Source organism: Hippichthys cyanospilos, chromosome 20, assembly GCF_059441005.1.
Source record: "Hippichthys cyanospilos isolate Australia breed blue-spotted pipefish chromosome 20, RoL_Hcya_1.0, whole genome shotgun sequence".
NCBI lineage: Eukaryota > Metazoa > Chordata > Actinopteri > Syngnathiformes > Syngnathidae > Hippichthys > Hippichthys cyanospilos.
This window is the reverse complement of record NC_142388.1, coordinates 794,920-822,007: the sequence shown is the minus strand read 5'-3', so window position 1 is coordinate 822,007 and position 27,088 is coordinate 794,920. Positions and strand designations below refer to the sequence as shown.

General features: G+C 46.7%; 5 protein-coding genes and 1 long non-coding RNA gene across 8 annotated transcripts; 4 read left to right on the top strand and 2 right to left on the bottom strand.

The window, feature by feature from the left end:
- Positions 1-3: 3 nt before the first annotated feature.
- brf1b (BRF1 general transcription factor IIIB subunit b) lies at positions 4-13,623 on the bottom strand. Of its 2 annotated transcripts, none has more exons than XM_088402690.1 (19): positions 13,456-13,623; positions 11,844-12,031; positions 4,620-4,700; positions 4,367-4,540; positions 4,269-4,300; positions 4,117-4,189; positions 3,819-3,968; positions 2,939-3,032; positions 2,735-2,861; positions 2,640-2,679; positions 2,470-2,565; positions 2,079-2,396; positions 1,520-1,587; positions 1,371-1,452; positions 1,253-1,302; positions 895-1,187; positions 517-565; positions 269-455; positions 4-200 (listed from the first exon to the last, which is right to left on the bottom strand). In XM_088402690.1, the coding sequence occupies exons 2-19, from the start codon at positions 12,025-12,027 to the stop codon at positions 160-162; spliced, it is 2,139 nt and encodes a 712-aa protein (XP_088258816.1). In that variant the 5' UTR covers positions 12,028-12,031; positions 13,456-13,623; the 3' UTR covers positions 4-159. The 2 variants fall into 2 exon arrangements, with proteins under 2 accessions (XP_088258816.1, XP_088258815.1); XM_088402689.1 differs by lacking the exon at positions 13,456-13,623 and adding an exon at positions 12,555-12,763.
- On the top strand, positions 4,636-11,267 carry LOC148406826 (uncharacterized). The gene is made up of 19 exons (XM_088402702.1): positions 4,636-4,872; positions 4,953-4,999; positions 5,767-5,841; positions 5,906-6,033; positions 6,115-6,255; positions 6,320-6,391; positions 6,452-6,622; positions 6,740-6,836; positions 6,918-7,141; positions 7,768-7,933; positions 8,006-8,211; positions 8,305-8,422; positions 8,496-8,704; positions 8,796-8,913; positions 9,414-9,583; positions 9,660-9,754; positions 9,835-9,950; positions 10,011-10,832; positions 10,896-11,267. Exons 1-19 carry the CDS (start codon positions 4,847-4,849, stop codon positions 11,207-11,209), a joined length of 3,315 nt encoding a protein of 1,104 aa, XP_088258828.1. The 5' UTR covers positions 4,636-4,846; the 3' UTR covers positions 11,210-11,267.
- xrcc3 (X-ray repair complementing 3) lies at positions 13,017-16,199 on the top strand. The gene is made up of 7 exons (XM_088402701.1): positions 13,017-13,160; positions 13,487-13,624; positions 13,687-13,878; positions 14,153-14,307; positions 14,529-14,741; positions 14,821-14,858; positions 15,426-16,199. The coding sequence occupies exons 1-7, from the start codon at positions 13,103-13,105 to the stop codon at positions 15,694-15,696; spliced, it is 1,065 nt and encodes a 354-aa protein (XP_088258827.1). The 5' UTR covers positions 13,017-13,102; the 3' UTR covers positions 15,697-16,199.
- On the bottom strand, positions 14,065-16,813 carry LOC148406823 (uncharacterized). Its single transcript, XR_015863743.1, has 3 exons — positions 16,720-16,813; positions 15,394-15,710; positions 14,065-14,651 (listed from the first exon to the last, which is right to left on the bottom strand). It is a non-coding gene; the product is annotated as an uncharacterized LOC148406823 (long non-coding RNA).
- LOC148406822 (leukocyte elastase inhibitor-like) lies at positions 16,567-20,940 on the top strand. The gene is made up of 6 exons (XM_088402699.1): positions 16,567-16,729; positions 17,214-17,503; positions 18,412-18,696; positions 18,945-19,218; positions 19,294-19,432; positions 20,361-20,940. The coding sequence occupies exons 2-6, from the start codon at positions 17,215-17,217 to the stop codon at positions 20,547-20,549; spliced, it is 1,176 nt and encodes a 391-aa protein (XP_088258825.1). The 5' UTR covers positions 16,567-16,729; position 17,214; the 3' UTR covers positions 20,550-20,940.
- A 143-nt stretch (positions 20,941-21,083) lies between these two features.
- Positions 21,084-27,035, top strand: LOC148406821 (ankyrin repeat and SOCS box protein 2-like). 2 transcript variants are annotated; one of them, XM_088402691.1, is made up of 10 exons: positions 21,084-21,847; positions 21,928-22,176; positions 22,489-22,599; positions 22,774-22,943; positions 23,017-23,172; positions 23,236-23,481; positions 23,547-23,718; positions 24,486-25,068; positions 25,310-25,463; positions 26,084-27,035. In XM_088402691.1, the coding sequence occupies exons 2-10, from the start codon at positions 21,953-21,955 to the stop codon at positions 26,218-26,220; spliced, it is 1,953 nt and encodes a 650-aa protein (XP_088258817.1). In that variant the 5' UTR covers positions 21,084-21,847; positions 21,928-21,952; the 3' UTR covers positions 26,221-27,035. The 2 variants fall into 2 exon arrangements, with proteins under 2 accessions (XP_088258817.1, XP_088258818.1); XM_088402692.1 differs by having other exon boundaries at positions 21,084-22,176.
- The last annotated feature ends 53 nt before the right edge of the window (positions 27,036-27,088 follow it).

Below are 27,088 nucleotides of genomic sequence, written 5' to 3'. Positions count from 1 at the left end.
AATGCTGTTTGTATACAAGAACATGTCCAGCTTTCATTTTGCTTTCTTTTGTGACTTTGAGACAAAAGTGCGAGGTGAGGAAAGTTCAACCGCCATTTCATATTTACACTGTTTAAGAGAGGAGTAAAAAAAGTTTGAAAAAGACAAGAAAGCCCCAAGCTAGAAGACTTCCTCTTCTTCCTCCGCCAGACAGCCAAAATCTAGGGGACAAGAGAAATGTCAATCAACGGGTCGCCAAAGCGCAATTTCATCAATGAAGAGAGCTGACTTTGAACAAGCTGCAGAGCGCTGACGCACTCCTCCCGCTCCTCCTCTTCATCCTTTTCCTCCTCGTCCTCTTCATCCTTCTCCTTGTCTTCCGCCTCCGCCTGGCCGGGCCGCGGGTCGGGCTCGGCTTCTGGTTGGGGGTCGGGCTGCGCTCGGGTCGCCGAGGTGTCCGTCGCCATTGAAACAACCTGCGCGGTCCGCTTGAGCTTTAGCTTCGAAGATCTTTATCTTGACGGGTGAGGAACTCACCTTGGGAAGAGTCTTCTTTTTTGGTGGTCCGGAGAACAATGGGCCCAACCTGCAAGAACCAAGGCGCGCGCTCGCGTGACCGCTGGCTCGACTCGTTTCCGGCATACGGAAGCGTATTGGCATACCTAAAGCGGCTGTTTAGTTCTCAAAATAAATGGAATCATTCTATAAAAATATACAATTCTATATATGTGTGCGCGTACGTAGGGAAATATATTTTAAATGGGAAAAAATATTGCAGCACCTGTATAATAGTGAAAAGCATCAATCATTTAAATAAAAACTAAAAAAAAAAAAGGAAAACATACAGAATAATGAAAAGCAACAGCAAAACATGATAAGGCCTTTTTTTCCCCGCCTTCTAGAGAGGGATGCTACCTTTTCCCCATGAAGGTGGCCCGAGTGGCCAAGTCCCTGATGACATTGGCGTCCACCTTCTTGCGGCGCCGTCTTTTCCTGGCAAGTCTGCCGGGCGATTTGGGGGCGGTAGTTTCAGGGACGGCGGCGGCGACGGCGGCGGCCTCGCTCAGCGCCTGCCCGCCGTTGAGGTCTTTGAGGACGTCGTAGTTGATCTTGGTGGAGATCTTCTTCTTCTCCAACATTTTCTTGATGGCCTCGCCCGCCGTGGCCGCCTGGATGCTCTCCTTTTTCTTCCTCTTGGCCGTCCTGGGCTGCAAAGAGACGAGCGATGCGTCGGGCTCGGGAGCGCCGTGTTTTCCCGCCGCGCGACACAAACCTCCTTATAGGTCCCCTGTTCCTTCTCCTTTTGAATTCGTTCTTCTTTTTCTGGAAGGTGCAAACGGCTCCATTAGTCAGTCGCTGGCCTGTTGTCTTTGGTCGCGTGCGCTCAGAACCTTTCTGCTCTTGCAGGTACTCCTGGTTTTGCTGCATCCACAGTTGCGTCTTGACTTGGACCTCCCTGTCGCTCAGGATGTACTGAAAGGGGACACGCCAGTCGTGGAAGCCAACCTCTTTCGCCGTTGGACTTCCGCGCTCAACTCACCTTATCCAGCTCCAGCTCGTCGATGCCGTCCAGGTCCAGCTCACCGCCCTCCGAATTCTCATCGTCCTCTGTCAAAAACCGGGAGGTCGTAGAAGAGTCACCGACAACGGTACGGATGAGAAAAAACCTGACCCGTTTAGTCTGGCTTGTACTTCTTATGTATGACGCTAACGTCGACAATCTTGGACGCGGAATGATATAATTTTTTGCGGTTGATGTGGCGAATGACAATTAGGGCCAGTGAGGGGGGGGGGAGGGTTGGCGGGAGTCTCGTTTTCAATTTCTGACTTCAAAGTCAGAATTTGGACCCGTCAGAATTGACTTTGACTCGATTGTGGCCGGTCACTTCGGAATCGGAATTCTGAAAACGTGACTGATTAGAATGCTGAGAATATAGTTGGAATCCCAATCCCGAGAACAAAATCAGACTTGATGCGTTCAAGTCACAGACTTCGAAAACCATGACTTTAAATTGAGAATCCTATTATTCTCCTTTCATCCTAATCGTCTTCTTGGAGATGGGGACAGAAAATAACACGGGGCGGCCCGACCGCCTCACCTGACCCGCGGCGTTCCCGGCGGTCCTCGCCGAAGACCCGGAAGCTCTGCTGAAGGTCCAAAGCGGCAGAACTTTCCAGAAGGGTGGCGACGGAGGGCGGGCGGGGCGGAGCTCGCCCCGCCTCGGGTTCCTCGGGTTCCTCGGGTTCCCCGGGTCCCGACTCCAGCTTGCCAACGTCGCCGGTATCCGGGCTCCAGCCCGCCTCTTCTTGCATGACTTGGCACAGGAAGTTCTGCGTCAGGTGACGGGCGGCACTTTGGAGGTCGCGGTCGTCCCGCTCGGACGTCGAGCCCGCCGAGATCTCCTCGTCCCGGGGATCTACCAAGAACATCTACTGGGTTTCTTCTGGACCCCGCGGCGGGTCCTTGCGTTTTGAGCTTACGGCGCTTACCAATTTTGCCCACATAGGCAGAGTAGATTCCTCGCAGTTTGGGCTGGCTCTTCTCAAGCTCGCTCTCAATCTGGTCTCGGTAGCAACTGATCTCTCCTGAGGGGAGGAGCCGAAAAGCTCAGCGGGACTTTTAGGGGGGGTCGCGCCGATTTGGGCAAAACGAGTCTGACCTTCGACCTCGTTCAGCTTCTTGGCCAGCTCCCGCTCCAGCTGCGGGGGAAAGCCGAGGTGAAGCGGGCGGCGAAGAAGACGGACGGGGGCGTACCTGCTGCATCTTGGTCTTGTGCTGAGCGGCGGTAAAAGACGGCGGGTCGCATTCCTCCTCCAGATCCACTTTCATGAACTCGTCGATGGTCAGCTGACTGGTGGGCGTGTCCTCGAACTCCATGAGCCTGCGATACCGGGGGAGCCGTTTCCGAAAGGCGGTCGGACCCGGGTGGCCGTCCGCCCACCGCTCTCCTTTCCTCACCTCTTCCTCAGCGTGGCCTGGCAAACTTTGACCACCCCGATGACGTCTTTCACCGTCCGCCGGAACTTGTGCATGCGGGCCGCCACCAGCAGGGCTTAAGGAAAAATACCTTCATTGTGTATAATAATGTTTACAAGTTTTTAGCACTTATAGGTACAGTAAATGCAGTTTAACGTTAAACGGGGCCGGTGGATTTTATTTATTTATTTTCAAATTAGGAGCAAATTCATTGAAGCGTAAAGCAACTTCTTGCTCAACTGCTATAGTGACTCCTTTGGAAAACTTTGCCTACGAGTTGTTAAGTTCTAATCTAATTGAATATTTCTTGTTTGCAGACAAGGGAAGTACAGTTTTCTTTTCAAATTAACATCAATTTATTTGTAAAATAAGGCAAATTAAGGGCAAAATTGTCAAATTGACTGCTTTGCAAAATGTATGCCTTTGACTTGTTAAATTAACTTATTCCTAAATCGTGTTGCAGCGATTCCTTTGCAAAACTTGCAAAGGCCTTCACTTTGTTAGGTTTTAATCTAATTGAAAGCTTTTCGGTGCTGTGGCAGGAAGACAACAGTTCTCTTTTCAAATTAAGAGCAAAATAACTCAAACATGAAGCAACCTATCACTTAATTGTGTTATAGTGACTCATTGTAAAACATGTGCCTTTACTTTGTTGGGTTTTAAGCTAATTAAATACATTTTAATGATGTGACAAGAACACATTTTCCTTTCACATTAAGAGCAAATTAATTGAAAAAATCGTTAACTTATTGCTATATTGTGTTATTGTGTGTGAAAATAAATTGGCAAAATCTCTGTCAATATGTGTCAGGTGAATGTGTAGCGTGTAGTTGCAGCTGCAGCAGGAAAGCAAAGTTTGTACCGGCACCGCACAGCCCGGAGGGACGGCGGCCCGTGTGCATCCAGTCCCTTTTCATCCTTTGAACGAGACGAAGGGCCGTCATGGACACGTCGTGAGTCTTCAGGCCGAATTCCAACATGTGGGCGAAGCGGGGGATCAGCAGACACGGATCTGAAGCGGACGGTAGAAAAAGTGGACAAGTGTTTTTGGTCTATAGCTTTCAACTCATTGAAGCTGCCTTGCTAAGTCTCATTGTGGAACACAATATATATATATATATATATATATTTTTTTTAAATATTAGAAATAAGTTATTCACCAATGGCAGGAGCGTTGATGCAGAGTTCCCGAGCCAACAACAAGAAGGTTTTGCCCAGGATGTAAACATTCACCTACGCACATCATGGCACAAGAAAAGAAAAAATGGAATTATTTCCACCTTTTCTCTTCTAGCAAGAAGCATGTTTTTACCTGTAGCAGGTCACTGAGATCCAGCAACATATCTGATAAAGGGGTCAAGAAACGCTAACAAGGGGGCGGCTCGCGGGTTTGCGCGCATGACGGGATACGTGGCGTCCCCTCGGTGCGACACACCAGGTAGAGGCAGGCGGCGATGATGTGCTCCGTTTTGCGCCCGCGTGTCAGATGGCGGCTGACCACCATCTTGAAGAAGTTGAAGGCCGTGTCCAGGCAGTGCTGGTTGAGCTGCAGCTGGTTGCCGAGGTGATGGATCTGACGCCGCCCTGTCACACGTTTCAAAAAAAAAAAAAGGTCAAACGCATCAATGAATAAATAAATCATGAAAATAGAATAAAAACTCACCGCTTTGCAGCGTCTGCGCTCGGGACTCTTTGCCAACATTTGTATGGAAACCGGAACCGAGCAGAGGAGTCTTGGCCGGGCCTGGAAGGACACGCGCACGCGCGCGCACCCAATCAGTCTCTGGTGCGGAGGGCCGGTCTCGTTACCGTGGCAACCGCCTTATTTAAGCCACCTGGCCGCAGTCGCGCCTCCGACTTTGGCTCAACGGCAGTTGAGTTCATTGCAACATGACGATGGCTGCTGTCTTGCTTGGGTGAGTTTGCCAAAAAAAGTCAATTCCTTTCGAAAGTTTCACGGCAAGAGTTAAAACATTCCTTTTCCTCGTGTTTCCAGGATCACTTTTCTCACTTTTCTCTGCTTGACTGATGGGACGGTTGAAGGTATGCTCGTTTCGCATTTTTGGTAGCGCAAAAACTGACTGTGAAGGCAATCGACAATTAAGATTTTATCCGTGGGAATTGATTTCAGTCTCCTGAGTGAATATTCATATTTTAATCTTGTCATTCATAAAAGCTAATTTAGGAACGTAAAGTCCAAACTGCGGACTAGAATGCTGCTTTCAAAGAAGGTGGGAAACCTAAATGTCCCAGTTCAGACCTCCAACCCGCTCAAGTTGAACGATATTGACAAAGTTGGCAATTAGTGACTATTTTTCCCTTCACAACTTCGTAACTTGGGCCTCGCACTTCAAAGGAGCGTCAGCGTGCACTTTTCCGATGTGAAAAGTCAGACTTCCCACTTTCCCCGAATGTAGCATACGGATACATTTCTGACTGGCATTTGTGAAAAGGAAAAACTTGAAAAACTTTGTTCGAAAACGGAGTCTCGACTGGCTTTACGTTTACCGTGTTGGAGAAATTCTGTGTGAATCATCAAATAGATCAGCTGAACGCGTAAAGGGCGCGGGGTTCTATAAAGGTTGTAATTACGCGAAATGCCCGAAGATGGCGGCGTTTAGCAAGAAACACGTAACCTTTGCGCCTAACGGAGCTGGCAGTGAATGAAAATCTTATTTCAAAATGATCAATTTCATCTTTTCATTTCTCAAAAAGTGAAATTCTGGGGTTATTTTGGAAATTAAAATAAACCATTAGTTCTCTTAATCATTGCTGCTGTTAAAGAGCTTCTTTTTCTCTCCCAACCCTAGTGGAGTGGACCTGCCGGGATCGTTACTTGTGGATTCATGTGATCTCCAGACAGACAGTCCAGTTTGAGGCCATAGGTTGGTTGTGGCATTTGACCCGTTTTGCACTTGAAGCACAGGTCGACCTTTTTGACCGCTTTAGATCCCGATGGCGCGCACCCCATCCACAGTTCGGTGGCCTCACGCTGCGGCTACACAATTAGCAGCTTCAAGCCAGGTGGATACACAACATTCAGAGCTTCGTATTACTCCTGCTTCACGCAGATCCAGGTAGCCCCGCCCACGTGCTGCAATGCAAGATTCTAGTAGTTTGTGTGATTATTATTATTTTTTTTCCCCTTCCGCCACTAGGATGACCAGGTTTTCACCTTCCAATTTAACGTGATGGTGAGTGACGGCAGTTCAGGGTGGATTACCAAACCAGTTTCAGTAGTGTGTTCCGGTCTGAGCTGGATCCACAGAGAAATAGTGTGCGAGGAAGACTACATGGAGGTAAGAAGATGCTGCGGGAGCGTCGGAGCTATTCGGCCAACGCTCCGCTTCCCGATGCGGTCAGGTGAACGTCCTGCGGGAAGCTTCCTGCGCCGCTCAGACGAGACCTGTGGGGGCAGCGGCGGTCCTTTCCCAGGTGACTTCATCCAGTTAACGGTTCATAATGACTGAACTAAAACAAAAATGTTTGCTTCAGGCTCTTAAGTCAGCAAGCTCGGCGTCTCAGCTGATGTTCCCGCGGGGTGACGGGCGTCTGACCCAGCTGTCCGTTCCCGACGCAGAGAGCGCAGGTTACGGTTTGACCCTGACCGCCAAGAGGGCGGTGCTTCGAGCACCGTATAATGCTGTCGAGGCACAAGTCGTCCAAGTAGGTCCCTGGGCGCACCGGGGTTTTTATAAATATTTTATATTTATCAGGGTTAATATTAAAAAGGAATGACCCATTTCCTTTTGAAGACTAAGACTTAAATTTCCTGCTTTCCAGGTGGATGGTATCCCTGTCGTATTTGTCAGGGTTTTTCTGATCTACAAGCGGCAGCTGATGGTGATGATGATTGACATGTCCATGGCCTGCACCAGCAGTAGGTTTATATCAAAACATGTTGGCATGGTCTCGGCTGATCCACGGAACAACGTTCATACATACATATGTGAACTTTCAGATTCGGCTTCTTATGACGGCGCTCGGCTGGTCTGGGACATCCCCAGCGTGCTGAGGCCTCTCATTGAGGAGGGAACAACGTTCAAAAGTCTGCGTCATCGTCTGGAGGTGGAAGGAGAGATGCTGGATGAGCAGAGCGCTGCCGCCAAGGGTTTCAGTCTGGTCCAAAAAGAAAACCTGGTCCAAGTCTTGGTACCCTTTGGGGCAGAGGGTGGCTACAAAAGGGTAAAACCAATTTTCAGACAAGGATCACTTCTTGAACTTGTCTGAATCTTGCTAGCTTTAGCTGGTACTTTTTTTTTTTTTTTTTTTTTTTCCCTCTCTCACTAGCTCTCTGTATTGATAGCTACAGCCTTCACTGCCCTGCACCTTTTTCCTCAGACAAGCTAGCGCTCTTACTAGAACTTATCACTAGTACCACTCGGTTTTGCTAGCTGTTGTTTTCTCTGGCTAGCACTTTCTCACTTGCCCTCGTGTGTGTGTGTGTGTGTGTGCACGCGCGTTAGCTCACTAGCTAGCTCACTAGCTAGCTCGAGCCCGTTCTCTGGATAGCCCTTTAGTATGATAGCTCACTGTAGCTAGCACTCCTTTTCTCTCACACTATTGCTCTCACTAGCATTTTCTTACTAGCTCTCTAGTGTGTGATAGCGCTCTAGCTAGCTAGAGCTCCTTCTCTTGCTCGCCCTCTGTGATACATCACTGTTGCTAGGGCTTTTTCTCACGCTAGCTCTATCACTGTTTTGCTAGCTAGAGCTGTTGCTGTCTCTGGCTGGAACTTTTTCGTCAACGCTAGCTAGCACTATTTGTCTAACGCTTGTTTGTTCCCCACATAAGCGAATTTTATGTTCCAGAGTTTGGTGGTCAATAACATGTACAAAGAGACATTTGTGATCTTGCTGCTGTACGAACATCGGTTTTCAATGGTGTATGAAGACGGCAGTAGTGTCGAAACCAAACTTCGGATTCTCAGGCTCCTCCAGACACCGTTGCTCTGTCGGCCACCTTTCAGCCTTAACAGTACGCCTGCAAAGTTTTTGAGCCTTTCAGAGCAATCAATATCCTGACATGGCATCCTATTTGTTCCCGTAGAGACTGACAGTGATGAGGGGGTTTTCAGCATCTACCTGGGAAATATTCCCAGTGACGTTGCTTTGGAAGAAGTCCACGTGAATAAGAAAGAGCTGCTGACGGTGGCAACAGAAAGTGGATTGGTGGTCACCCCTGTGGTTCACCTTAATGGCAGCCGGGCATACAAACTCCAGCTTCCATTTTCAGAGCCCATAGTTAAGAGGACGGTGAGACTCCTGATCCGACTCTGTTTAAAACCTCCTTGAGCGTTATACACATTTGGAAACTAGAACCGACTGGAAAATGTGTCCTTGTAACAGTACATAGGAGAAGGTATGGTCCAATACGCCATCGATGTAAACTTCACTTTGACCACCATGACCCAGAGGCAATCGTACTATCACCACACCTTGATCGCGGCTCAAGTCTTCAGTGCAAGTAAGACCATGTCGCAGTTTTTCCCATTCGTGAGAACTTACGCCCGTTGTCTAAAACCCCATCTGTTCCGAAGTTCCACCAAAGATCACAGCTCAGTGTTTGGACAGGGGAATCCTCTTCAGCGTAGACATGCCCCCTGGAACGGAATCCCTCTGGGAGGTGGGCGTGGACCAGCAGGCACTGACTCCACAACTGGCGGCTCAAAGGGGGTACAAACTCCTTAACGACAGTGAAAAAATCATCTTGGAAATTCCTGTCTTTTCCATCGGCTATACCTATGAAGTGAGTGATGCGGTCCGAGTTAAAAATTCCAACGAGCCATAAAACTCCAACTATAAAGTCCTGAACACGATTCTTGTGCCGCTGGTTTCAGGACATTAACTTGTCAAACTTCTATGGGACGTTTAAACTGCTTCTTCGAGACGCCAGAACTCTGGAGGTTCAGGCGTCCACGTCAAAACACTGCCTCTTCAAAACTGAAGACATGATAGGTATTTTGCAAATCGCCGCGCCTTTCCTCGTGCCAAATGGCTAACAAATCAACTTTTCCTATTTGGGTTTAAACCGGACTATAGCAGTTAAAGTCAAATTTATTACTCGCACTTTGTAGAACCCAATTGTCGGCCCTGATTAATCTCAAGGTTGTTAGACTATCTTTTTGATGAGTCGTGTTTATCAGCAAAACTCAAGATGTGCTGCTTGGATGCAATCCGTTTAAATGATTGTTACAGTGCCACAAGGCTCAACTTGAGGGCAATTGTTTTTCTTCAAATGGTTCTTTCACTGCTACATGATCCAAATATCTTCACTCATTCCTTCCGTCGATCTAGTTCTGTGAAGCCCGGAGCTCAATTTCTGTGTAATCCCGAGGAGTCATCGCTAATCTTAAACCGGGCAAATCAAAATATGAACGTCTCAATCCTTACTCAAAAGCAATATAATTGGAATGTGTGTGGGAGAAGTTTACGAATTGTTCTTCCTGTGGCAATAGTCTGTTCTGCAGATGGCATCATAACAGTGGTTACACGACCAACGTTGACCTGGCCACAAGTACTACCCGAAAGAACCAGTCTACTGGACCCCAGCTGCCGACCCAAAGAGACTGACGGCACTCGGGTCCTGTTCCAGTTCAAGCTGGACTCCTGTGGTACCAGGGCCACGGTAGAAAATAAAGAACTTAATAATGGATCCAAGTGTAATCAAAGTCAGCCCGATTTTGTGACATTTTCTTCAACAGGTTCGAGACTACATGGTTTACGAGAACGAGATCCTCCATGATAGACAGCTGATTGCAGATGGACCAAATGTCATCTCCAGGGATTCTCAATTTAAGTAATGACAGAAGTACTGCAAAGTTGTTATGGGTCTGATCTATCAGATCTATCTATCTTTCTTTCTCCCTTTTTACAAAGGTTAACAGTCAGGTGCTTCTATGCGCTCAGCAGCGCCAACAGATTGACAGCGGATCGGCTCACCAGAGTTCAAACTGCGGGATTTGGTTCGATTGACGTTTTCGGAAGCCTCACAGGTCGGGATTTTGTAGCGAAACACTCTTGGGTTCGATTTAACGTGAATTATTTACCCACAGATCGCAAGAACCTCCCACCTGACTGTTTACCGCACATAGTTCGAAATGGAATGATTATGGGTCGGTCGGAAACTGAGAAAAGCCAAGGGATAGGCAAAGTGCTGTCTACGCCAGAACCAATCATATCCACTTCAGTACCAAGACTCCCAATTATGCTTCCCAACTCCCAAAAGCTGCAAATTGATACAAAACTGAATGAGAACGTTCCAACTCCGGTTAAGTCTCCATCCCAAAGCGGAGAGGTCCTTCCTCAATCTAAAGACTCGACATACAGCAGTTTTCAGTCATCGCAGAAGACATACGGCTTGAGTGTAGGAGAGAACTTCTACAGCGAGTCCGTTGCCAGCTCAGAAGTGAAACGCATGGAAGACCCCGGTCCGAGGCGCAACTGGGCTCCTGTGAGCCAAAGTGAGATTATCAAGCCAAATGAACCCCAGTGGCCCTTGAAAGAACATGCTCTGGGCCCAACTCGCACGCAGACCGACCTGCACAGGAGACCGAGTGGTTCTCAAATGTATCCTCCTAAAAGGATTCCAGTCCCTCAAAGCCCCAACAACCCTCAGGTCTACGACCAGTCCAACGTTCAACAAGGCGTCCAAAACATCCGAATCAAACCCAATAGGATGCTATCTTTTCAGAATCCCGGCCAAAGAAGAATTTATTCACAAAGCTCCAGTCTCACAGCAGACGCAAATCAGATGATGCAACGTTCTGTAGCGCCAAAACAGTTCATTCAACCAAGAAATTGGCAGCAGTCGACGGAGACCCAAAACGGTCCTAGCCGGATGTCTCCTTCCGTGAGTAAAGTCGTTCAATTCGAAGGTAAGGACTTCAACAAGAAGACCTTGAAGTAAATAGGAGTCCTAACCTTCTACTTTCCTATAGGATCTCAAAGTATGCCTGGACCTTCTCCCCGAAGAAACTCGCCACCAGGACCTCAAGGGAGGTCCAACGCAATGTCTTCCTTCAGTAACACCGACTTAGCCGCTGTGGGAGGGAACCCGGGATCCAGCGGTTCTCAAAATGCCGTCAAGTCGAGGACCTCTGATCAAAGCGACTGTCGAGGACTAGCGTCCAAGCACGGAGGCAGTGTTCACCAAGGAATCGTTCGAGCCGTAGAAGGATTTGGCGGGGTAGCTGGAAGAAGTCTAAGACGTGCTCTCAGCCCAGCTGAAGACGGTGAGAAGAATCTCGGCTAGTTTCTTGACGTTGTCATCCTGAAGTGACCTTGTTCGGATGAATTAATAAAATGCAACTTTTGCCTAATTGCCATGTCTGACCCTTTGCTTCTCTGCGTGCAGTTTGAGAACGTTTATTCAGATATTAGATGCAGTGAAAATAAAGGGAAAAAAGCTAAGGCAATAAACCTGTCAATTTGAAAATTCAGAAAATTAAAATGGTAAGATCAGTTTTACCAATGTTGAGTGGTTTACCACAGATGCGAACTAAAGGTATTCAGTAGCAGCACTTTTCTGACCCTTTACCCAGTGGGTGTCAAATATTTGCTTCGATGCCCGCAAAAAAGTTTAACGCGGCCCGTGAGCTGTTTTTCAAATCATGGTAACTCCTGAGCCATTTGCACCAGCAATTTAATTCCAATGGATTTTGAAATAAGTGAAGCTTTGTGGCAAGAGAGGACACAAAAATACAAAGTATGCGTTTTATGAAGGAATGGGGAAAAATAGAAAATTTCATGCAATTCAAGGAAATTTTCTATTTGGGATATAAAGACCGCTATATATACTGTACAATCGTGTTTCGCTTTCCATTTGAGGGTGCGTAGTACTTAAGTAGCTAATCCAACTGTTTTGAAGACTGGTGATGTTTACTCACCATCCGTGGAGACAAATTGTCCCACAGCAGAGGACACGCCTCCGCTTCCTTCCACGAACTGGACCTCCGAGACAATGATGTTGTCCTCCAGAACCGAACCGCAGCCCGTGCACACGGCGCTGCCCCGGGCCTGGTCCACATCGATGTCCGACCCCCCGCACGTCTTGCACAACCTGGAGCTCATTGTGCTAGGGTCAGAGGTCACACAGATGGAGGTTTGTTAGCTTCACCATCATATCACATTCATTTATTACTCTTAAATACCATTGCTGGCGTCTGAAAAATATTCAATATTTTCTGACAGTGAATTGTCGTGGCCGGTGTATAAAACAGAATATTACCAATACATATTCAATTTAGTGTTTCGAATTTTACAGTAATTACGCACTGTAGACTTTGCTCATTTTAAGCTTTTATTTAAAAATTTGATGACTGACTTAGCTACGCATCATTTTTATGTTTCAGTGATAACTGGCGCCAGTATCTAACGGTGTTTTGTTTTAATAAAGTGTGGGGATGAAGTCGGTACCTTCTGGAATCGAACCTACGTCCAAAAGTTCTTTTACGTTGTATTTACCCGTTACGCTATCACGAATTGACGACAGTTACGTATATGCTAAGATATCACAAGGTTCCTATTCACTACGGTGCCGATCACAGACAGACGTTTCATGTTGATAAACCGATCAAATTCAAACAAAGACATCTTACACTTTACTTAAATCCAACAACAAATGTGCAAATTGGCGCTCAGAACAATCAGCGATCCCTTCGATTGTCCGTTGCCGTCCTTTTTCCTCGCAAATGTAGTCTTCTTTTGAATCATTTCTAGAGTTATCTGATTTTAAATTTCCTCATTTTGTAGTTTATTTGCAAAAGAAAAGCGATCGATGTTTAGCTTTGTCCACCTTCCTGATTCGCGATCGGATGACGTCACATCTTCTCGTGGACCTTTTATCGACGATAGAAATGCGTGATTAAAACAGTAGTGTAGAGTTGACACCTTTCGGTCATATTTTCCTTTAGACGACACATCAAATTTGTATATTCATCACGATTGCTCGTAGAAAATGCGTCTATTGTTATTCGGTACTATATATTTTTTTACGAACACCCTCCCTGCCACCCAAATGGAACGTTCCGACTGGCGCACACTGATGACGTACGTCACGCGGGTAAATTGCGAACTGGAAAAGCAAGCTCGAAAACAAACACGGGTAGTCGAAAAAATCATGAGTTACTTGTAAAAAGGGGAAAAAATGTCCTTATGGCGACAGCTGGAGATCCACCCAAGGATCATCAGCGCCACAGAGAAAGGTGAACAAAAATTATTTTTAGCTCTTCGCCTTAACATCGAAATGATCCTTGAGAGAGAGAAGGCAAAGCAGGGGCGGTTCTAGAATCGTGTTCAGGTTCAAAGAATAATTCATTTAAAGAAGGCTAGAGTTATTTTCATGACGTCTTTCATGACGACTCTTGTGACCGTTTGAAATTCACCAATGTACATAAATGATTTGATTTTCGACCTAGTTTGCGATTAAGTTGAAAATCAATGCGTTGTCATGTAATCACTGCACCTTTACCACCCAACCCATCTTGTTGAGTAGTTTACCGTGCGGTTGGTTACGTTATTTCTCCTCCAGCTGGCATCCGATCCGTGAGGGATGTTTTGTGCCTTTCGGGTCCAGACCTGCAGAGGCTCACGTCCTTATCAGCCAACGACGTCCGGCATCTCCTGACAGCCGCCGCTCTGCTTTGCAGACCCCGCCGCCCGTTACCGGGTAACACCCGGCCTCGTCCCGAACGCCTGGCCGACCACTAACCACGCTACGTGATTTTGCAGTTCTCGTTGCAAAAGAGACCGGGGTCCGACTCAGCCTAGGGTGCCCCTTGTTGGACGGGCTGCTGAGAGGTGGACTTCCTGTAGGGGGCGTCACTGAGCTGGCTGGAGAGAGCGGCGTCGGGAAGACCCAGCTGGCTTTGCAACTCTGTCTTTCTGTGCAGTACCCGATCCACCATGGGGGGCTGGACTCAGGTTAGTTGCCATCAAATGATGGACGCAATTAGTGTCCAAGGCTTTTGGGGAATAAACAAAATTGCTCTAAAATATGATGTTTTGGAATATTCGGTTTATTCATTTTTACAGAACTGTAGTCATTTCCTTTCACCCTTTTTGAGTGCATCAAAATCAGATGTCAATGAAGTAGTGTTTGGTGCGCCCTCCAGTGGACCAAGTTAGCACCAAATGATGATGCAAAAATTGCAGTGAATTTTCTTTATGTATGTGGGAGCCCCGTGTGTGTGCGCAGGAGCTGTGTTTGTGTGCACGGAGGACGTTTTTCCCAGCAGACGTCTACAGCAGCTGATCAAAGAACAATGGCGGCTTCGTACCGACGTCTCTCCGCACGTGACAAGCAGCCTTCCATTCGGCGACCGGGTTTACGTCGAGCACGCTGCTGATCTGGTGGGTGCCCCGATCGCATAGGGCAGCGCTTGTCAAATGTCTTTTAGTGCCATCACAGGAACAGTGCTTTTTTTTTCCAAATTACTAGCAAATACATATTTATTTGTGTATGTGTGTGTGTAAGACACTGGACTCTTGAAAAAAAATGTAAAAAAAATATATATGTTTTTGGGATTGAATGATTTAATTGTATTCCCCCCCCCCAACATGGCTGTCATCAGACGTCCCTGCAGTCATGCCTAAGACGTCGGGTTCGTCTCCTGCTGGCTCGCGGCCTAGTCCGCTTCGTGGCCATCGACTCGGTGGCGGCTCTCTTCAGGTCCGAGTTCGGGCTGGCCGATTGGCTGGAAAAAAACAAGCAACTCCTGACTCTCTCATCCACGCTGCACCACCTTTGCCACCAGTTTAATTCTGCTATCCTTTGCATCAACCAGGTAATGCCTATGTGCATACACACACACACACACACACACACATTCGTTGCAATAAGCAAAAACGTGTGTGTTGCTTTAGGTGACTGACAGCTTCAGCGGCTCAGAAGAATATATGGGGTAAAGTCACATTTTTTTGTACCATAAAAGCTAACTACCAAGGCCCGAGCCATATGGATATTATCGAGACCGATAAACAATTGCACGATTAGCTAAGACAAATTTTTGTACTTTTGCACATAACTTCAAAAAGTATTTTTTGTGTGTTGTTGGAAAACAATAAAAAAGAAATTTTTAGAATACACATTGCTATTTTTTTTCCTTTTGCTTAGTTGTTCACCCCTCCTCCCCCTTTCAAATTAAAATATTGAAATATGATTATTCAGCAATATTTTGTCTGGTTAGTATTCCTGTAACTCTCCAACAGAACATGAACGCCTAACCCTAATGGAGTTCGTGCTCCCTCTAGTGGACAAACATAGCGAGTACATCATGCAAAACACTTGACATTCTTTAGTTTCAAAAGAGATTAAACTGTTGTACACCAATTATACAATGACACGGATTCTATTCTATTTAAGCAAAATCAGATATTTTTGAAAAGCAGCCAAGTCGGGTAACGAATGAATGGATTGGGCCCTACGTAGCTAGCTACCATAACGTTGAAACATGTCTTGTGTCCATCAGCCCTTCTTCCTCAAAGACGCGCCCGTCACTTGGTTTGGCGTGGGCCAATCAGGTGATGGTTCGATTGATGATGCGGCGCCTTCAGGGGACGGTGAGCAAGGGCGAGCAGGACAGCGCTCTCCGCAGGTTGGAAGTGGTCTTTGCGCCTCACCTGGCCCGAGCGGGACTGGATGCTGCGGTGTGGACCGAAGGCGTCCGAGGCGTGGACCGAGGCGTGGACCGAGGCGTGGACCGAGGCGTGGAGAGCGCCACCTACGCGCCGCTCAGCTGACGGTGCGTTGTCACCTTCATGAGAGGCAGTGCCAAACACACCCACGTCTTTCTTATTTTCTATGGCGAATGCGTAAAACAAACAGCTGGACTCTTACGTCTTCATTTTTTTTACTTTGGTTCGCATGTTGTTGCTGATTATTTACAAATGGGATGTTTTTTTGTGTGTAAATGTGCTTTAAACTTTTAAACTCGGGGTTGTTGATATTTGGCCTTTTTTAGACCAATACCAGTACAAGTATTCAACTGTCGGGTCGTCACAGATACCGAGTACTAATTGCTTTGATACGTAAAACTTTCCAACCATTACAATATTTTAAATGAAGACCTGCCTATTCGAATATTGCATTTTCCTTAATATTTGAAACCTTGAAGTAAATATCGCATATCAGCACCTGCCATAAAAAAAGTACAGAATTATTTCAGAGTACATTCAAAATCTCTGACATTAGCACTCACATACAGAGGTCCTTTAATGTTGCATAAATTCAACCCTAAATAAGAGAATGCACTTAATTAAATTTTATATATATATATATATATATATATATATATATATATATATATATATATATATATATATATATATATAAAATTTCGTGCAATGCATTCTCATATATTCCTTATTTGGAACATAAAGTATCAATTGTAAAGTATACAATGTTTGTACAATGAATGTCAAGTATCAATTGATCAATTCTCTTTTTATATTCCACACCATTTTTTTTTAGCTTGCCCTGTGTCCATAAAATAAAGATTGTTACAAAGTAGAGAGCATCAATCAAAATGTTGATATTGGATCAGTATCAGACAGTACGTCCTCTAATAAGAGTGGAAAAAGATTTATGTAAACAGAAACCACGTGTAGGTGAGCTCTTATTTTGAAGGGCCCACAGGAAAACATTGCTATTTCCAACGGGCCCTCGCTTGATGATGATAAGCAGATTTTGACGGACAAAACAACTGGACAGCTCCACTATTGTCGTTTCTCGTTTAGTTTGATAAAACGAAGAAGAAAAAGGACCTTCTCGAAGGTGTGTCGCTCGTTTCTTTGTTGTCTTCTAGTAGCTGCAGGATGTTCGCGATCTGCTCGATCATCCATCATCCGTTTGCTTCTGTGTGCGTCATTGATTACACTTAAGTATTAGGACGTTATTGCAAATGCAGTGCTGTGACGTCACTGGCAAATCACATATTCGTAGCACATCGAGCCATTTTATTTACCAGCGGTCGTGAGCATTTTTTTTCTTCCAAGTATTTGTAGGAGCAGTTATCCGGTTAAGCAAGTGTTATTTGTTTTCGGCGAAGGGGGTTTCGTTTGCTAAAAATAACTTGGCATCAAACTTTTAGCTTTCACGCGTGCATCGATATCAGAAATTAAATCCCAAATCGATGTCTTTTACGCGTTAGTCAGTACGCCTCCCAGTGGACAAAATTAGCAACAACATTTACTTGGACCGTTATCTGGTCTGTGGAAATGGTCTAAAATTTTTGTTGTTGTTTTTGTATGTTTGCTAGTATGATGTCATCCATCCCTCTTACTCTACTGGTGGTCTTCGGCCTAGCGGTTCCGATCGGTTGTCAACCCCCCGCCGACAGCGCGGTTCGAGACCTGATCAGGAGGAGCTCGGACTTTTCGACACGTTTGTTCCGGTCTTTGGCGAGCCGCACCGACGACAACGTCTTGGTGTCCACTGTGTCGGTGTGGCGCGGTCTGGCGGCCCTGCTCAATGACACGGACGGGACCACGCAAGAACAGTTGCGGGCGACGCTCGGACTGGACGGAGTGGACGCCCAAAACATCCAAGGTGGTTCTGGGACTTTCTTGGGGCGTTCTAGTCCAAATCCAAAGCAACTACTTTTTTTTTTCTCCGATAAACAGATGGAAGTAAAAAGTATTCTTTACAATAGGTTCTATAGAACATTATGTTCTCTATCCCACCACTGGTACTGAATACCTCATTCAGTGCCAGCCATTTTCCGCCTTTTCACTAACACTTGGAAAAAAAATGTAAATGCTCGGAGGAAAAAAAACGTAAACATATGTATTTGGTAGTGAATGAGTTTACATTGAAAAATATGGATTAAGCAGCATAATCTACTTGATTCTTGTTCATTTCAGAGGGCGGACATGCCGCAGACTAAAACTGACATCAGAATTGCTCACGTACCAACCAATCATGGCTCATTTTAGGACTGTCACATGACCAAACACCGAAATCAATTGAATACCAAAATAATGAGTAAAATACGCACTTATTACTTAGAGTAATTAAATGAATGTGCAAAATTATGCAATTACTTTAGACAATTATGTCACAAATAATCACTTACTGCCTATTAAAATAAGCAACTAATTTGGTAGCAGCCATTCCTCTAGCTAAACACTTGATGAATTTGAAAGGATGAAAATGGAGGAATGGATTTGTGGACCAAAAAAAAGCATAAACATAAAAAATATGTCTGGGATTTAAAGACTTTGTACTACTGTTTTGTTTAGACTTGGGGCACACAGAGCATATTGTAAAGAAAAGGTTTGGTTTGATGTCCCCGTTTGATTAAAAAAAAAACAAATATTGAATTTAGTCTTCAATTAATTATGAATCAGATAAAATCAGGGGTGGCCATTAGGAACTTGAGGAGAATCCCGAGCAGCTGTACCATGTCCACCCCTTCCATTTCCTTCAATTATACCCCGCCTCCCTCCTATCGCCAGACTTATTTTCAGCCATGACGAGCATGGCGGCCGGGGGCTCCGCCCTGAACCTGAAAGAAGCCATGGCCGTGTTCAGCGACGCCGGCGCGCAGCCGGCGGCGGCGTTCGGCGACCTCCTCCAACGCGGCGGCAGCGTAAAGAACGTAACCTTTGATGTGCCGCAAGACGCCGCCGACGCCATCAACGCCTGGGTCCGCCAGCTGATTGGGGATCAGGTTCAGGATGCGGTGGCCAATCTGGACCCTGGGATCAAGTTGCTGCTCGCCACCGCCGCCTCCTACCAAGGTGGGAAAATATGCTGTAAAAAAAATAAATAAATGCAGTTTTCTCAGTAAAATAACTTGTAGTAGTTATAGCAATCAATTACTGTAATGTATAAAATAATTATAAGTGCTGTAATGATAATTAACCAAAGATTTCAACTTAATTCATTTATAAGCAGCCATTTTTAGACCCTGCTTTAGCCAAAAAATTGGGAAAATCAAATATACATCGCGGCGAATCCACAAAGCTTGTTGCGCCACTGGCGGCAGGGCGCTTCAGCCAGGCCTTCAACGCCAGCGCCACCCAGGACGAGCGCTTCTACGTGGACAAGTACCACGTGGCCACCGTCCCCATGATGTTCCGGGCCGACAAGTACCACCTGGCCTACGACCGCTCGCTGAAAACGGGCGTGCTCAAGCTCCCCATGACGGACGGGACGGCCGCCTTGGTGGCGCTGCCCGACGAGGACGCGGACATCGGCGTGGTGGAGGAGGCCCTGACGGCCCAGAAGATCGCCGCCTGGATCGGCCAGCTCAAGAAGACGTCGGTGGCGCCGCCTTAGCTGAGCGGTCGCACGCGGTGGCGATCCGGTTTGAGTTTTTCACGTCTGTGGAACAGGAAGCTGGAGGTGCAGCTGCCGCGCTTCTCCTTGGACCGGTCCTACTCTCTGCGGGACGTCCTACCTAATTTGGGCCTGGTCCGGCTCTTCCGGGACGACGCCGACCTCAGCAACACGCAAGGCATCAAACTCTCACAGGTGACCCAATCGACGCATCCCATGTCCCAAATTCAAGTGATTTTACTTAACTCGTTCCATCCCAAAGACGGATTTTCAAGTTTTTGGTTTTTTTTTTTTGAAAAAGAATTTTCCAAGTGTTAAGTAAAAGGAGGCTTGGGTAATGGCTAGCTCTGAATGAGATGAAGCATCATAAAAATTGAAAATAGAACAATCAGTACCCAACGTAAACGCTTGAACCAGCGGTCTCCAAACTACGACCCGCAGGACCCCCAAAATAATACTCGAGACGCATTATGATTTTTTTTCTTTCTTTCTGACCGCATGATTTTTTTTCCTTGTCACGATCACAGAAAGGGGCATCGATATGATTTATTTTCATCTTTCCCCCGTAAGTTCAGAGAAAGAGGTATTAGTATTTGCTTATGTGTGGCATTAACATTGTTATTTATTTACATTTTCCCCCCTGTTAAATTCACACAAGGGGTATTAATATTTGATTATGTGCGGCATTAATATTGTTATTTCTTTTCACTCCCCTGTCAAGATCCCAAAAAAGGGTATTAATATTTGGTCATGTGTGGCATTAATGTTGTTATTTATTTTAATGATCAATTCATGTGGCCCTTGGACAAAACTGTTTGGGGGAGCATGACTCAAAGTTTTTGACACCACTAGAAAAATAAATATTTCAATCAATATTAACTAAACTAAAATGGAGAATTTTAAAAAATAGCCAAAAGAAAAGGACCAATTGGTGATTACTTTTTTAATCTTTTTTCTTATTGTTTGTTGTAAATAGAGAATGTGCCAAAATCCTGAGGTTGAAATCTCGTTTCACGTTTTTTCTCAGAATCTCACTGAATTAAAAAAAAAAAACGAAATAGAAATTCAAGCAAAATAGTGGAAAAATATGATGGTAAAGAGCTAAAGCCCGGTTCGTTCTCAGGTTGTCCACAAAGCCGTGGCGGTCATGGATGAAAGTAGCCAAGGAGACGCCCCGGGAAGCGGAAGCGTCTCCTTCTCCAGCCCTCCCCCAAGACTGACCGTCAATCGACCCTTCCTCTTCGTGGTTTACCATCAGGCCAGCAACGGCCTGCTCCTGATGGGACGACTGCGCGATCCCACCAAGAAATGAGTTTGCGTCGTCCGCCAAGCTTGAACGGAGGCCACCGGACTCCAAAACCCAACGGAGCCGCAGCTTTTGCGGCGTTAGGTACCGAGTCAAAAAGTCAAAAAGCACTTTTATGAAATTGCAAAAACACCGAGTTGCCTCCGTTCAAGCTTCGTTAGCCGGCCGGCGCGCTGCCGGTCGTGTCCAGGCGGGCGGCGCCGTATACGCCTATGGGTTCTCCGCATGTTTCCGTATCGCGAACACACCCACTTATGAAGCCCTTTGCACCAGTTAAACTGTCGCGTGATTCCGAACGGTGTACGATTTAAAAAAAAAAAAAACATGTTATGCTCAATGGATTATGTGTTCATATTATTAGGAATCTCTCGGATAATAAACATGAACATGTACGGTGTCAAGTGAGTTCAGTTGTTACTTTCCGAGTTGGCTTGAATTTTCCGGCGCTACAAAGCTAACTGCCGTTACCGTTTCTCATTTCATTCTCAGAAGTCAGACATCAAGTCAGAATTATGAAAATTAATGTCATTCTCATTTTGAAATCATTTTAGTAGTCATTATTCATTTTAATCATTTTATCGTCATAAGTCTCACTTTTAAAGTCCGAATGAGAACCTTGACCTTGAAGCGAGAGAATAGTCAGAGAAAAAAAGTGAGAATGCGGCCAATCGGGGCTCCTTTTTTGACCGTCACATGAGCGAACCCAGAAACGGGTAAGGCGTGATTGGTCGCTTCCTGATTAAATGTGATGTCATTTTCAGTTGGCTCCAAGTTGCAAAGTGGCTGCCCCCTGAGATGGCTAAAAACTGCACTTGTCGCTGCCTTATGTAAATAATGAATATTTATATGTTTACACATTTAATCAGAATAGGGTACTTATACTCATGGGGCTGCATTGAACATTTTACTCTTTTATAAATCTTTAGTTTGAGTTCTTTAAAGGAGAACATGCTCATTTAAAAATGTAAACACTGTATAGAAATCCAACGTGTTAAATAATATTCATCTATGTTAGATTAATCTTATGAATATTGACAAAAATATATTATCCTTTGGGAACATTGTTTTGAGAAACCCTCTCGCGGATTGATCGATAGTTAAACATAATGAAGGAAATTTAAGCAACTGTGAATTTATCCAAGTGTTGAAAGGCTCCCATCGTGCTAAATGTCCAACGCCAAAGTGGGGCGGACGTGTCCGGGGCAAAAGGTCACGTGGTGTAAGACGAGAGTCCGCGGCTAAAAAAAGAAACGTGCCACTGGCGCAAGACACACACCGCTCGCCGCAGGAAACGGGAAACATTGGTGAGAACTCCAAGAACTTTGATCTCTTTTTTCTCTTAGTGTATGTCACGAGGTAAAAGGTTTTCTTTTTTTCCGTAAAGGTTCTTCACCGGTCTTAGCGCCACGATGGCGGCGGACACGGCGGGATTGGACGATTATTCGGCGTACGGCGAGCTGAGCGACGAGGAGCTGCTGCAGCTGGCCATCCGGCGCAGCCTGGCCGACGCCGACGCGGCCCGGCTGCGGCCTCCCGACCCAAAGGTCGGCAAAGTTCGACAAGTCGCACCTGAGCGGCAAGGCCCCGCCCACTACAGCTCGCCCAACCCACCCAGCCAAAAGGCTCCGGATGCGTACGTATTGACGCGACCCGCCCGAAAAGTTTGTTTGCTTCGGAACGATTCTTTGAATTGACTTTAATTTGGACTGTGACTCTTACCTTGATTCTGACTTTTCTGACACAAACTTGACCTGGACATTCTATGTCTTTTCTTTTGACAAGAAAAGCGGCAAAGTGCACGATGGCTTGAGTAGCTGGCTCAAATTGGACTTGAGTCCGAACCCCCCGAATTTGGACTCGACACACTCGAAAGGGTCTACTCAGAAGCCTGACGTCACGTGTCCCCCGCGCTCTGATTGGCTCTCGTTTGGTGTGTGAGTTGCAGAAAAACTTTTGAGGGCACCGTCAGCCGCTTCACCACCGGCGCCGGGAAGAAGATGCTGGCTTATCGCGAATGGGATGGCACTCTGGTCCACGTGGCGCCAGAACTTCAGGAGTACGTTTGCTCCTGTCCCCTAACCCTGGCCACCTAACGTCAGGACCCCGCCTGCTCTTGCACCCTAATCTTCTCCTCGGCCGGAGCCCTAACCCTAACCCTAACCCTAGCCACTCGAGCCCTCTCTCTCAGGATCGGTCAAAAGGAGGTCCATCTGTTTGCTGTGTCCGTCAGGGAGGAGGAGCCCCTGTTCCAGGCGATCCGTGTGGGCGACGTGGGCCGCCTGAAGGCCCTGATAGCTTCTTCCAGATGCAATCTGATGCTGCCCAGCAAGCCCGGCTGGCTGGCCATTCATCAGGCGGCGTTCTACAACCAGGAGGCGTGCCTTAGGGTCCTCCTCTCGGGTAAACCTGCTCTAACGTGCGCTAACATGCTAGTTGGCTAACGTCCCCGGTTTGTGTTTATCTGTGCGCTCAGCCCAGCCGGGAATGGTCAACCACCGCACGGAGCACGCGGAGACGGCGCTGCTGGTGGCCGTGGACCGGGAGCATCCGCGATGCGCTCAGCTTCTGCTGGACAACGGCGCCGACCCGGACGCGGCCGACCGGGAGCACGAGACTCCGCTGTACAAAGGTACGTAAAGGGCGCCCCGGCGGCGCGCCCCACTTTGGATCGAATCTCGGTGTTCCCCGGCAGCCTGCGAGAGGGACAACCCGGCGCTGGTGGCGCTCTTGCTCAATGGTGGCGCGGCGGTCAACAGCAAATGCTTCCAAGGCTGGACAGCCCTGCACGAGGCCACGTGCCGCAACAACGTGGAGATCTGCCAGATGCTCCTCAAGGCCGGAAGCAAACACAGCCCCGTGGATAATTACGGCATCACGCCATTGTTCACCGCCGCTCAGAGCGGACAAGTTGCTTCTCTGCGTCTGCTGCTCAAGCACGGTAAGTCGACGGGATCTCCGGCGGAACCGCCGCTCCCCGCTTCACCCTTTGACCCCTGACCCCAGGCGCCGACATTAACAGTCAAGCCGCCGACGGATCCACGGCGCTTCACGAAGCCGCCAAAAACGGCCACACCCAAATCGTGGAGTTCCTCCTTTCGCAGAAAGCCGACGCCAACATCGCGGGAAAAGCCGGACTCTTGCCGCTTCACATCGCCGCCCGCAAAGGAAGCGAGGCGTAAGTTCCATATCCGGGCTCTCCAAACACATCTGTTGCTTCATTTCTTCACTCCTTCACAACCACGGACGGCTATACCGAACTCAACCGAACTGGAGAACTCGGAGCCGAACTCAAAATCCATTTGAGTTCAATATGCTGATTGTGTTACCTTTAGTACTATACGCTGTCGCTAGCTACGTTCTGCAAATAGAATCGTTTAAAAGAATAACCCAATACGGGACCGCCGCATGTTTATAGGTCTTGTTCTTTTTTTCAAACCCAAAAGTTGCATTGAAATAACCATTCACCAAAATTGTTGATTTATAAAGTCACCCAGTTTTAGAGGGTTGTTTTGTTCGTAAAGTTTTGGTCTTTCTTTTTTTCTTATCTTTTGGTCTCTTACTTTTGACCTAAACGTTTTTTTAGTGTGTTTTTGATTTTGACCTAACATTGTAGTTTTAATGAATAAGCCCCCCCCCCCCCCACCCCAAAAAAATTGGGTCAATTCCTTTTTGACCCAATACTTAAAAAACTGTTGTTTCAAGTGCAATTTTTTTTCAAATACATCTACGAGTGCACGCAAAAAACAGTTGGTTTCAAAGACTAACCCAAGTATGAGCAAAAAATAACTGACCGAATATTTGGTTCAATTTGACCCAATGATCTGTTTTTTGTTTTGGGTTTTTTTATACAAAACATCCTGAACAGTAAAAAATGAAAAAAAAACTATTCCATCAATGGACCACAGCTCTCCCCCGCACGCAACCTGTTGTGTTGCTTTTCAGGATCGTGTCCATGCTGATCCCGGCCACCAGCAAGGCGAGAGTGCGCCGCACCGGCATCAGTCCGCTCCACGTGGCCGCCGAGCACAACCGCGACGAGGTCCTGGAGCTCCTGATCGAGGCCGGTTTCGACGTCAACGCCCGGCTGTGCGAAGAGCGCTCGCGGCTGTACGAGGACCGGCGCAGCACGGCGCTCTACTTGGCCGTGGCCAACTACAACGCGGACAACGTTCGCGCGCTGCTGGAGGCCGGCGCCGACCCCAACCTGGACGTGTTCGGGCCGCTGTTGGTGGCGGCGAGGCAGGGCTGCGTGGAGAACGTCACCCTGCTGGTGGAGCACGGCGCCAACATCAACGCCAGTATCCCCACCCACCCCACCACTTTCCCCGCTATCTTCATGTTCTCCATGAAGTACCTCCCCATGTTCAAGTACCTGCTGGACAACGGCGGCGACGCCCTCTCCTGCTTCCGCTGCGTCTACGGAAACGGGCCGCACCCGCCGCTCCAGATCGCGCGCTCGCACCCGGGTCACCTTGGCTTCTACGAAGGAGAGCGGCCCGCCGCCGGCGCCGCGCAAGGCGTTCAGGTGATCAAGACGGGAAAGCTGGCTAACGCTAACGCTGGGACGCCTTCAAAATAACCCATTTATGGGTCAAAATAAGGATGACCCGAGAAACTTTTGCTTCAAAAAATGTATAACTTTAGTAGTTCATTACCTAAAGTAATGGATTACCTTAGTACTTACTACCAAAAGTAATTGACTACTTTAGTACTATAATATCTGAAGAAATACATGAATTTCATATTTTTTGTGGTCTTCCCGTCAGTTCTGCGAAATGATCTCGGCTCCCAGCATCAGTCGGTGGGCGGGGCCCATCATCGATGTCTTGCTGGACTACGTGGGTCACGTGTCGCTCTGCTCACGACTGATGGAGCACTTGGACAGTTACGACGACTGGAGCGTCATCAAAGACAAAGCCGGTGAGAGAAAAAAAACAAAGAGGAAAAAACATCCACAGCAAGTGGCAGTACAGGCTAAAATGGCCACCCATAAACGCTATTAACTCATTCCCTACCATTGACGGCTATAGACGTCAAAGATCCATTTTCACCAGGCTGGCAGTGATGATGTTAACTTATTCACTGCCACTGATGGCTTTGGACATCAGTCAAGTTTCCATTTTTACACTGCTCAGACTTAATGAATTCACTCATTCGTGCCATTGACGCTTTTTTTTCCTTTTCAGTGTTATTGCAGCTTCACCCTATCACGGATTTGTGAGCTTTATGTCGCTCTTTTTCTTGCTTTTTTTTTCCCTTTATAGTCAGACCAGTCAAAAAAAATGGAATTGTATCTATTAAAAAAAATTAACCTCTACTCATTTATGATTCTATTATTTTTCTAAACAAACTCATTTGATAAAAAAGGGAACAAAAGTAATAATAAATAAAGTTCAATCTCGACTTTGAGGATTTTGGTTACAGTGGGTATTTTGGAGAACATGAACACTGTACTTTCCCTTTGAGGTAATTCCAAGTCCAATATAGATGAATGTCCAACAAAAAGCTGAAACGCCGACCCTTTTTTTTCCTGTTCCCAGCGTTGCCGCGGCAACTGCTACAGTTGTGTCGCATCCGGATCGTGCAGCTGGTGGGACGGCGACGCTTAAAAAAGTTGGAGCTTCCTGGACGTCTAATCCGCTTCCTGCAGCATCAGGAAGCTTCTGTAGACTTGTGAACAGTTCTTCTCTTTGGGAATCCCTGGGAAGTGGAACGCAGACGCCCGCCAGATTTGTACCGGCCGGAGAAGGCAGAACCACGTCATCGTTCATCAAATGATCAACAGCTTGTCATGGACGTGGCCAGTCGTCTTGCTTAATGCTAGTTATGTGTGAGCGGTTAGCCAACAATTAGCACCAAGTGGTGGCGGCGTTTTCATGTAAGCAGGACAGCTGAACACCATCGGTGCAGCAACACGTGTAGATAGACAAGTGTTTCAAACTGTTAGTACTAGTGTTAGTACTAGTACTACTGTTAGTATTAATTAGAAATAGCTGCCACTTTCAAAATGTTTGTTGAACGCCAACTTGTGCACGTATTTATGTATCTGAAAATTTTCATACTGATGAAGTAAGTAACTTTGACAATTTAAATGAGGTCATTGTTTCACTAGATACACTTTTATAACTTGTGCCGTGAGATCCATTGTTGTGGAAAAAAAAACTATCAAACATGATAAAATTCCGAAGACAACACGCAGAGGACATAAAGACTTTTGTCGTGTGGTTTCTGAAGACAACATTGAGGACATTGAAGACTCTCGCTGTGTGGTTTGTGCTCAGGCTAAAGGAGTCACGTCTCAGACACGTCAACATCATAAACACTTTGAAATGTCCCAAGTTCATCTGTAACATGATAAACGTCCTGCGTGAGGGCAGCGCTGCTAGAGGCTTGCCAGCTAGTGCTTTTCCACTGCTTCGCCTTTCAAAAATAGTCCCAAGAAATAATATTTTTTAAATGTTTGGTCACGAGATGACCACCGTTACGTTTGTCGTTTCGTATATTTGTTGTTGTTTTTCTTCTGCATTCCATCATCCAAGCTTTGT

What these genes read in the sequence shown, in the direction of transcription:
- LOC148406826 (XM_088402702.1), top strand. Translation starts at nt 4,847, where the DNA reads ATGACGATGGCTGCTGTCTTGCTTGG. An exon ending in AGTCCAGTTTGAGGCCATAG is followed by an intron (nt 5,842 to 5,905) that starts GTTGGTTGTGGC and finishes TGACCGCTTTAG; the next exon opens with ATCCCGATGGCGCGCACCCC. An exon ending in CAAAACTGAAGACATGATAG is followed by an intron (nt 8,914 to 9,413) that starts GTATTTTGCAAA and finishes CTGTGGCAATAG; the next exon opens with TCTGTTCTGCAGATGGCATC.
- brf1b (XM_088402690.1), bottom strand. Translation starts at nt 12,027, where the DNA reads ATGAGCTCCAGGTTGTGCAAGACGTGCGGGGGGTCGGACATCGATGTG. An exon ending in CAGGCCACGCTGAGGAAGAG is followed by an intron (nt 2,862 to 2,938) that starts GTGAGGAAAGGA and finishes CCGGTATCGCAG; the next exon opens with GCTCATGGAGTTCGAGGACA. An exon ending in ACGAGCTGGAGCTGGATAAG is followed by an intron (nt 1,453 to 1,519) that starts GTGAGTTGAGCG and finishes GTCCCCTTTCAG; the next exon opens with TACATCCTGAGCGACAGGGA.
- xrcc3 (XM_088402701.1), top strand. Translation starts at nt 13,103, where the DNA reads ATGTCCTTATGGCGACAGCTGGAGATCCACCCAAGGATCATCAGCGCC. An exon ending in CATCAGCGCCACAGAGAAAG is followed by an intron (nt 13,161 to 13,486) that starts GTGAACAAAAAT and finishes TTTCTCCTCCAG; the next exon opens with CTGGCATCCGATCCGTGAGG. An exon ending in CTATCCTTTGCATCAACCAG is followed by an intron (nt 14,742 to 14,820) that starts GTAATGCCTATG and finishes GTGTTGCTTTAG; the next exon opens with GTGACTGACAGCTTCAGCGG.
- LOC148406822 (XM_088402699.1), top strand. Translation starts at nt 17,215, where the DNA reads ATGATGTCATCCATCCCTCTTACTCTACTGGTGGTCTTCGGCCTAGCG. An exon ending in CACCGCCGCCTCCTACCAAG is followed by an intron (nt 18,697 to 18,944) that starts GTGGGAAAATAT and finishes CACTGGCGGCAG; the next exon opens with GGCGCTTCAGCCAGGCCTTC. An exon ending in ATCGGCCAGCTCAAGAAGAC is followed by an intron (nt 19,219 to 19,293) that starts GTCGGTGGCGCC and finishes TCTGTGGAACAG; the next exon opens with GAAGCTGGAGGTGCAGCTGC.
- LOC148406821 (XM_088402691.1), top strand. Translation starts at nt 21,953, where the DNA reads ATGGCGGCGGACACGGCGGGATTGGACGATTATTCGGCGTACGGCGAG. An exon ending in AGCCAAAAGGCTCCGGATGC is followed by an intron (nt 22,177 to 22,488) that starts GTACGTATTGAC and finishes TGTGAGTTGCAG; the next exon opens with AAAAACTTTTGAGGGCACCG. An exon ending in GTGGCGCCAGAACTTCAGGA is followed by an intron (nt 22,600 to 22,773) that starts GTACGTTTGCTC and finishes TGTGTCCGTCAG; the next exon opens with GGAGGAGGAGCCCCTGTTCC.